Source organism: Colletotrichum higginsianum, chromosome 6, assembly GCF_001672515.1.
Source record: "Colletotrichum higginsianum IMI 349063 chromosome 6, whole genome shotgun sequence".
In the NCBI taxonomy this organism is placed as follows: domain Eukaryota; kingdom Fungi; phylum Ascomycota; class Sordariomycetes; order Glomerellales; family Glomerellaceae; genus Colletotrichum; species Colletotrichum higginsianum.
In genome coordinates, this window is record NC_030959.1 from 1,966,733 (window position 1) to 1,976,926 (window position 10,194).

General features: G+C 52.2%; 1 protein-coding gene across 1 annotated transcript; it reads left to right on the forward strand.

Moving 5' to 3' along the window:
* Positions 1-3,960: 3,960 nt before the first annotated feature.
* On the forward strand, positions 3,961-6,652 carry CH63R_09001 (C2H2 type zinc finger domain protein; the record flags this gene model as incomplete). The annotated part of the gene is made up of 5 exons (XM_018303975.1): positions 3,961-4,538; positions 4,601-4,873; positions 4,928-5,761; positions 5,814-6,444; positions 6,509-6,652. The coding sequence occupies 5 exons, from the start codon at positions 3,961-3,963 to the stop codon at positions 6,650-6,652; spliced, it is 2,460 nt and encodes an 819-aa protein (XP_018155998.1).
* Positions 6,653-10,194: the final 3,542 nt, after the last annotated feature.

Below are 10,194 nucleotides of genomic sequence, written 5' to 3' on the forward strand. Positions count from 1 at the left end.
CTCGGGCAGTTGAATGTAGAGGGTAAATACGGCTTGATTTACGAATCATCCAAAGCCGGAACGGCGATTTTGGAGCAACACAACCTGTAAAAGCCTCTCGTAGGCATATGAACTGACATTTTAGTCAGTTTCCTGCACCTTACAAACACTGTTTAAACATGGGAGTTACATGTGCATATGAAGGCACGCTCTCCCTTCGCCGGGCCACACTGAATCCACCTTCAGACCCAATCTCGGTTTCGTACAAGCCCACTTTGACACCCTGGAAGAGATACATGTGGGGTAAACATCCTTTCCATGGAACATGAACGCTGCTGCCGATGGTACTTTCCAACTCAACGACGGCGACTCTGGCCATCAATGCACTCTAGGCCGGCAGGGAAGCTCGGGTGCCCCCCACTGTGCCAGGCCAAGATGCAATTGTCGCACGGAACGCTCTGCTTCCACGAGTTGCGGAGGACTTTGACGCCGAAGCATTGGTGGTTCGGGTCATTGCGGGCGAAGTGGCAATACGATTTCAGCCGTACAATAGAGTGGTTACAGGTGAAGAGAAACTCCTCCCAGTCGCACATATTGCAAGAATGGGGCCAAAGGATGCTACTGTTCCTTTTGGATTATTTTGAGAATAGATGTCTACAGCATCAGTTCAGAACGTTGGGTGGTCTGAGAACTCTGGCAGCGTTTGGAAACATACCGATGGAACGCTCAGCTAGTTCTGTCGATGCTGGTGAAGAGTTCTTCTCCTCTTTCAATCTAAGTTGATGCTGGAAACCGGGTAGTATGTGGCGCCGAGTGCTTTTTGGTACGAGTATTGCTATTGAATGTAAAGAACTGAGTCGCAATAGAGAATGGAGCATGACTTGGTCTGGACAGTCAACCCCTTTTTATAGATGCTTCGCCCAAGGGCCTCGCTTCACAGGCCGGTGTCCAGACATCGTTATCATGAGGGGTGAACGTTAATATGCAACTGGATGTAAAAAAGACTTGCTCCAGGCCATCGACATGTCTAGCCACATGGACACTGTGTGTGCATCCCTACCTGATGTGCTGGTGTCGCGCATTGACGATATGCTTGTTCGCGAGGATGGTATGTAAGCCTAGATGTGATGCGGGGCGTTCATCTAAATGGTCACCTCGTACGGGCTTCAGCAGATACCACATGAAGTTTAGCCTTGGACCGGGAGGGAAGTTGATTGTGCATCCCCGGAAGAAGAGGCTGCAGATTCCAAGCGCGGTAGGAAGATGGCGATGCAGGAACTACCACACCCCTCCCTCTACAAATACCTCGGAATTTGGCCTGTAGTGCCGAGCTAGGTACCTGGTATCAACAAGAAATTTGTTTGATAGGAGAATCCAAATGTCCACAAGTTCGATCCAGATTATTCGCTCCGTCAGCAGTCCGTATCCGTCCAGAAAGAGGTATACTGCTGCTTCCCAGGGCACTAATTTCTTGTTCTGGTCTCGGCAGAACATCGCTATCAAGAGCAATCGATGGACGTTTAATATCCCTTGGGAGGGTTTGGTGTTCAAACAAGATTGAGGTGGTAGTCCCTATACCACTAAGATGTCGTCGATGCGTTCACCCGATGCCAGATTGATTCGTCGAATTGTATCTCCGAGTTCCTGTCGACGTAAGATGACCGGCCTCGTCCTGTTTTTCTCCGGGCTTTCTGAAAGTCGTACGTCGTGTGGCACAATGAACGTCAACTCCTCTTGTCGATGGAGAAAATGTTGTCTGCAGTACCCAATCAGTTGGAGGACATCTGCTTCCGACCCAAGCCACTTGCATCTTGCGGAGCGGCCCGATAGGCGGGTTTACCTAGCTGACATGTAGGCTCGTTCCTTGGCGTAGAGCAAACATGGAACAACTGCATAGCGGACGAGACCACAACGCAAACTAAAGATACGGCCGAACAGTCTCCCGACTATCACGAATTTCAAAGAGTCTTGCTTTTGGATAGTGGAGCAGATACAGATGGTTGCGCGGTGTGAACGAGAGTGACCATCTGTCACGGTTCTTGCACAAGAAAGCTGCACTCATAGTAATACTGTGCAACAAGGGACGGCCCCGCTCACCAGACATCCCGCAGCCAGACCATGTATGTTCCCTCAAGTACTTGGGTATTCCAAACGTGAAGGAACACATCTGAAGTGAAGCTGACAGCACATGAGCCGTTTACGCCTAACCGGACGACGACATTGAAATAATAATAATCATGTGTCACATCTTGAGTGACGGTCGCGTGTTCCATCAGTCCAGTGCCCAATCGGTATCGGATCCATTATATCATGTGAGATAATCTCTAAGGACACGTATGCAAGGGCGGAGAAGGGAGGGGGAGGCGTTTGTTTCTCTCAATAATGTACTTGCTCAGAGGGATATTCGTGAAACCGAGCATGTGAGCCTCGCGCTGCTCGAGGTGGCACTACAGGCAATGTGAGAGTGATAACGAATACCTTGGCACAAGCTTGATGTCGAAGGACATTTTCAATCTCGAAGTGTACGAAATCCGGTAGACGGGTTTACTGATTCCGAATCAAGAGGCCAAATCGCCTTAGGAAAGAGCTGGGTCTCCTTGGAAGAACATCACCGAAAAGCCGAAATGTCTAAGAAGTCACCAACGGTGCGGCAGCTCAAGATTAAGTGTTCCGTTACCGTTTTGCCCTCTGTTAATGGCCCTAGACCTCGGAAGTGGGCGGCTCAATTGTGCCAGCTGAGACATTTGCCGCTGTGGAAATGGTGAGCATAAGCGAGGATAGCGTAATCCTTTACACTCTGGTGTCCTGTAGCATCAACCCATCTAGAGCACCGTTGGCTCCGAAATGGCTACCAACTGATAGTCACTCCCACTGCAGATACCGTTGATGCTTGTCCCGAAAAGTGCAGCGAACGCCGAAAGCGCGATAAGTGACCGATGGGGATGAGCCGTAGAATCAAAACTTGGATTCAAACCGTTCGTGAATGTCAGTCTGCAGAATTTTGTACGGCCTGCTTCATGTCGTAGCCGTCAAGCACTTTGGTGTTTGACGGTGGATTGTGCAACAGAGCGAGACGTGACTATGTTCTGGGCGGTTTGTATGCTAGGTCAAAAGCGGAGGCAAATGCGACCCATTTCCATGGCACTTGGCTGCCTTGCTGGTTGCCTTGTGTCGCTGCCTGGCGTATTTCCGGGCGCCGATTGGCTGGAACCGGGCGACGACGTGTGCTGCTCACCGAGAGTCGCCCAAAAAGCAAGGCGAACTAGCGAATGGACCGCGCCCTCGCCCAGCTCCCTCAACGTGTGAGTGCCCCCCAATAGCACCTCATCTTCCCTCACGTTACGGTAGTCACGCCGGTTCCTCATTCTCAAACTCTTTCTTGCCCATCCTTCGCTGTTTCTTCCCGTCCGAATGACTACAAGTTCTCAACTCTCCATGTCCATGTCGCCTGACTGAACCCTTTAGTTTCTTCCATTTGGTCCGTCTTCAGCCAGCAAGCAGCCTTCGTTTGTCCAGCCACCCATGTCTTCCTAGTGCCCGGAGTCAGCCGTCGTCACCTTCCGGCCCCGACCGACCCACTATCGGACCGGCAATTGAGGTTTATCAAGTTGTCTTTTGACTCGGCCATCCGGGCTTCATTTCGCTTTGACAACATCCCTATTCCTAGTAGCCGGCCTTTCTCCCCTATCAAAGAACGCCGACCGACTTTAAGCCCCAAGAGCCGAAAACCATTCCTGTCTGGCTGGACTCGGGCTCGGGCTCGAGTGGGTGACCCTCGTTCCCTTCCGTGCCCATCACTTCAAGCATCACTGGCAGTATTGCCTTGTGGAATCAGGCCAGTGCCTGCTGCCCCATATGCAAATACCCGCAGGGTCGCCATTTACATATCCGTTCTCTAACATGTAATTAGTCGCCTATTGCAGCTGACAGCTCGAGTCGACTCCCTTGCTGGCTCCTCGCCTCAACGACGACCCATTAACAATGGCAAACCTGCCCAAGGCAACGGATATGGAGATGGATCCCGCGAAACAAGGCCAGATGGTTTCTCCACAAGGCCAAGAGACCGGGGTCAACATATCAAACCCTTCGGGCCAGCTCTTCCATCAGAAAACACCGCCGATGCCATGGGGTTTGATGAACTTCTATGGCAGCGAGCAGCCGTGGGTTCCTCCCGGCATCTTTGGCGCATCTCATCAGGACCGACAAGCATCGGCACCGAGCACGCAGAGACGAACACCAAATGGCTTCCAAGGGTGGCGAAGCACTCTCCCTTCGGAATGCGACACCGGATTCCCGCCTTCCGACTCCGGTTATGAAAGCAGGACAAAACATAGCATCGAAAACACGTCCGTCTTCAATGATGTGGACCGAAGCCAGGACACCCAGAGCCTCTCGGGGCAGATAATGGAGTATCACCCCTTTGGCTTGACCCCCAGCGATGGCAATTGGGACATGGCTGCAACACCAATCCCCGTTCCTGCATCCCAAACCAGCGCCGCTGAGAACATATTAATATGCCCGGGCTGTCAATCACCTTGCAAGACTCGGTCGGAGTTAAAGTGAGTTTGCACACGGACGGACGTTGTTAGTCCCGAAAAAAGCGTGCTGACATGTCTCCAAGCAAACACCATCAGCGGCATCGCAAAGCGCACAAATGCGATGTTCCCGGGTGTACCCGCACAGAGGGCTTCGGTACGCTAAACGACCTTGACCGACACAAGGGCAGTGTGCATCCCGGTATCTTCAACGCAGGCCCTCGATATCGTTGCATCATTGGCTCTTGTCAGACCAAGGACAAAATTTGGCCTAGGGCAGACAACTTCAGGCAACATTTGAAACGTGTGCATCGCCAGATTTTTAACCCCGAGGATGACCTAAGCAGGTTCATGCTGTCGTAAGTGCTTCTGTATTGGTCTGTTGTCGGGTATGAAACCTAACACCAGCGTAGGCAAATACCCCAGAGGCCTCATGACGATTCATTTCAACAAAATGCGCAAGATGCATTGGAAGGTGTTGGCTCGGAACTCTCCAGCGAATGTCCTATCGTCTGGGATAGTCGACCACCTGTCTTTGAGGATATACAGCTATCTCCGCAAGAAGAACGGCCAGAATCCATGGACCTCATCCTCGATCCATCACTGAAAAGTGTCGACGGGCCAACATCGGACGTATCTCTTGACACAGGCATGGTCGTGCCCAAGGCACAGTTGCAGAACCAAATTTCCGAATCATTTTGTGAGCTTACCGGTCACGACTTCGTACAACCCAAGAATATTACGAGAGCACCATCTCCGAAGGCCGCTGTTAGTGAGCTGGAAGACGATGGCTCCGATGGAATATGTGCGAACCAGCTTCAGTACACCTTAATCAACCCGAGCTCGTGCTTGAAACAAGACGTCTCTGACTCGACCAAAGCCCGAGACAGGACCTTTGAAGGCTCCCCAACGGATAGCATGGACTGCGACGCTGCCGCTGATGATCCAGTTCATCAAGAACCTACCACATCCATTAGGGAGGAACAGTCTGTCGACCAAGACTTTCCTCAAGAGAAGGTGTCGATGCATCGCTTTCCTTCGGGTCTCCCGGACAAGGGCCTGAGTCAACAAGCCATGTTCAATTATCTTTCACAGATGCCTAAGAATGTCATCGAGACATACTTAAAGTCCCAGGCTGAAGCCGCCCCCCAGAAGCGCGCGTCAGCTCCAAGTATCAATGCAAATAGCCCACATCACTGCCCACATTCGGACTGTCGAAAGCCTTTCAATCGCAAATGCGAGCTCAAGTATGTAATCTCCACCATATCCCATTCGAATACTGCGCTAATACAGAGACAGGAAGCACATGAAGCGGCATCTTAAGCCGTACGGGTGCACGTTCCCCAGCTGTTTTAAGAGGTTCGGCAGCAAGAACGATTGGAAGCGACATGAGAACAGCCAGCATTTCCAGGTGGAAATGTGGCAGTGCCACGAGAAGAGGGCTGATAATGAGAACGAGAGTTGCGGCAAAGTCTGCCTCCGCCGGGAGACCTTCCGGAGCCACCTTTTAAGGGAACATAAGATGAAAGAATCCTCGCAAGTTGACAAGGAACTCGAGAAGTGCCGCGTTGGCCGCGACGGCGAGCCAAGATTCTGGTGCGGCTTCTGCGTCAAGATTGTCGACATCACCCAAAAAGGCCCTAACGCCTGGGCCGAGAGGTTCGACCACATTGATAACCACTATGCGGGCCGAAATAATCTTTCTAAAAAAAACCACTCTGACTGGATACCCGTCGGTCCCGAGCTGCCCGATGTTGTCCTCACTAGGTCTTCCGATGCCTCGAGCGACGCGGAATCGGTCGATGAAAATCTTGTTGCTGTCGCCTCGCGATTACCCCAGGGCATGAGTGGTCAGACGAGAAAGAGGAGTCTGGGTGACGACGACGAACGACCCAATTCTAAGCAGGCGAGGACGTACATGTGGCGTTGTGTGGGTAACCCTCGTTCACCATTGTGTGTTGCAATGAATCCTTGCTGACAAGATATCTTAACAGTGCACATGTCAATGGGAACTCGTCTACGAAGTGAACGCCAGCTGCATCGCCTGCTCCCACATGCGATGCAGCAACTGCGATGTAGACTGTATTACGTCTCAGGACAACAACAATGCTGGCCGTCCCGCCCAGAGTCAGGAGTAGAGGGTTGTAACTTGAGATGAACTAGATAACGATGATATCCCCTGCAGTATCCTTGTGCATACTGTAGGTTTTTTTTTTTTTATGACGGTATTGGAGTTACGGAACATGGCGGAGAGTTGTTGCGAAACAAAGGTATGCATCCCAGCCTTTGTAGACTTGAGTAGGATTTCCAAAGCATCCCAATTCTTTGATGCCCCTTCATCATTGCAACAGACCAAGAGAAGGCAGTTTTCTCTGGTAGTATCTGCTATTAGTGATTGTATTCATCACTTGTGTTAAATCTCAACCGGCGTAATTCTTCGTCATACCTTCGCAATCTCCGCCTGGACGAAAACAGCACTTCCGGTCGGCAAGTTGCGACTATTTTCCGTTGTGTCTTACCAACATACGACTAGGTAACACCCCTGGCATCACATATCAGCTCCCCCTGGGGGCCGCAACCCTGCACCGTGAGGCCACAAGACTTCCAGTCCCACCACTACTCGGTGGTCACAATGCGAGAAGCTCTAGGCCCAGGAGCTCAGGACTAGATTGGACTACCAGTCAAAGGGAGGTCCCGTAGATGCGTCGGGTCTTTGATAGGGCTGTTATTCCACAGCAGCGATCCGAATCTGGGGTTCGGGTCTTCAGGTTTGCTTCTATCATGGAAGCCGCGTCGGGCAGTGGTCTAGGGGAAGGGTGGGGCAGGAGTGGGGGGGGGGGGGGGGGGGTAAGTTGACATTGGAATTCATCATGGGCTCCATGTCTTGATCACCGGCCGTCCAACGCCACTCCTTCTTCCATCTTTCACCCTCTTGTCTGATCCTCTACTTACATCGTACACTCCCACCCACCCCTGACATGTAATGTAGCCCGTTGTTCAGCATTTCATATCAGCCTCCCTCCTCCACGGACTATGTGTTATTGGGGCCAGCAAAGAGTTAGTTTCTTGACGGAAGCAAGCAACAACAAGGTTCTGGTCCGCAGTCCGAGGAACATCGGGCCATCTCTCTGGAAGAGGGTGGTGTCAGCCGGGGGTATCTACATAGAGAAGGAAAGGATGGAGGCGGGGGGGGGGGGGGGGGGGTGGTATGGTAAAGCAAGGCTGGACTCGACCTGCCCTGAGTGGTAGGGGAAGTAGCAAACAACGCGGCAGGGGCGTTATAATGATGTATATGGAACATGCTCACGGAGCACAGACATGCGGAGATGCATGTTTCCTTCTCATTTCCCCATTTCTACTGATCGGGAGGTGGCGTTGAGACGTGAGTGAAGAAAGATGTCGTAAAAAGGGAAGGAGGCACATGCGGGAAGTGTCGGCAAGATGCTGGCGTGATGTCTCTGTGCGGCTGAGCAGACGCGATGGTTCATGTTTCAGCCGAGGAAGAGCGCCGCAGTGATTTGATGAAAATAGACACGCAGATCCCCAGATTTTGACCACGGAGGGTTCGTCAGGATGTCGTCAAAATGAGGCCAGGCTAGCACCTGGTATGAGTGCTTGGCATGGTAGCTCGGGTCACAAGACTCTGCTCTAGATTGTTGAACAGTGAACGAGACGACGTGATGGTTGGGGAGATAATTCTGGGCCAACAACATTCAACTTTGGGACAGGTCTTTTCTGTAGTGGCTGCAGGACTGGCTAGCTGCTTCGACCTGGTGTCGGAGGAGGCGACTTGTCAGCCCTGCCGCATCTGTAGCTAATTGCGAATTTCGACGGAGATCATGCAGAACTGCCACCAACGATTACTCGACCATACCGAAAGTCTTGGTCTTGGTTGGCGTCCCGTCATGAGGTGTTTCAGGAAACCAAACCCCATCTGCCGCCGTACAGGTCCTTCGTCGTTGGCAACGGGGAGGGCCGCCCATATCCCAGTAATACCAGTTGTAAATCCAAACACGTTATGTTGAAAATATGTCCAAGATCGAACTAGGGCTTTCCGGGTGCTAATGCCACCTGCGATTGTATTTGGACTGGGCGCCTTTGAACACCAATTGTGAAAAACAAAGGTACCGAACCATGAGAATGACGCTACCAACGAGCTGGAATCGACACTGGCGGACGTGTTTTCTCCATCAGGCCGTTGGGGGGAAGGGGGCTCTCCCCGACAATGCCTGTGGAACGTCTATCACTACTGAGGGACCTCTTCGTGTCTGTCTTGCTGGGGGAGGAAGCTGATCAGAGCATCAGAGATCGGTTCCATTTCTGATCTGCCCATTCTAGAGGCAAGGGGCTGGCAAACCGAGGACGCAAGTCTCTGAAACCTAATGCCTAACCAGGGAGAGGGATTCAGCGCCATTGACGATTGTGGATACCACAGACCTCGTGCGTGCAATGGTGTGTTCAAGAATGGACATGCTGCTCGACCCGAGCCAGTTTGCGCCTTTGTCTGCCTCGCTGTCAGTTGCGCGACTTGTGCGGGGCTGAAAACACACAAACGATCCGACGTTGCTGGAGCCATGTACTTGAGACATGCATTCGTAGCTCAAGATCCAAGAGATACGTGGGCTCGCAACCATGGTGGGGATTTGAGACTTCCAAGACATATCCGCCGTAAACCTTGCGGCACAAGGTGGAGAGCGCAGCTCAGCACACTGGCACTCATATCATCTCTAACCCTCCACCATAGAGACACTGTCAAAGTGTGTGCCATGTGGTCGAGTCGGGTTCGGCTACAAGGATAGGAGCCAAGGATCAAGCGGAGTTCGGATTCGGATAGCAAGTCATCAAGAGATCGCAATGGCCGGCGGGCCGGGTAGGGTTGCTGCCGCTCAGTGATGGTATCTTCAGCTCTGACATGGCCCTCCAATGGTCTTTGGGACATGCATCTCTTGTTCCAGATAATGGGGCCCCGAAAGGAGGAGCTCTCTATTGGCCGCCCATAGACAGGCCCGGAAACTGAGAGAGATTGCCAGGAGCGAAACCTTTCGCCAAAGTCAGACGTCGCTTGCCGCCGGCAACGCCTTTTCGCCGCGTTTCTCCTCAGTGCATTTTTCCGTCAAGGAGGCAATAAACAGCGGTTTGAAGACCATGCAATGCTGAGTATCTGTACAGACCAGACAGATTTGTGGCACTACGGCATGAGCCTTCGTTGGTGGCTTATTACGGGCTTGCTCGTGGACTACGAAAAACGGCGATGCAAAATCCCATTGTCATGCGGCAGGCAATTGTGCAGACAGGGACGCGAATAAGCGCATCATCTTTGGGGTGAGATACGACCCCATCCAGGCGGACAGACAGGTTATCGCAATGTTGGCCGGGTTGGTTCCCTCAACCGATCGACAGGCAAGTCCGAAGAAGCCAGGGTATTCTAGTTCTAGACCCTTCGCATGTTATCCAATAGGATGCTGGTGAGTGGCCCTGATGTGCTGGGATGTTGGTTTCCATGCATCTGCGTAGGAGCGGCCTGGCAAACCGGGCGGTCTTTGAGATAATCAGCGGCGTGGTAGCGTAGCGTGCGTGATCGCACGTGTACAGTACTCATGGGCCGACAACCCAATCGATCGGGAGTAGCAGACAGGACGAGTGCGAAAGAGAAGTGAGTGGCCCAAGAACAAGCGGGTCT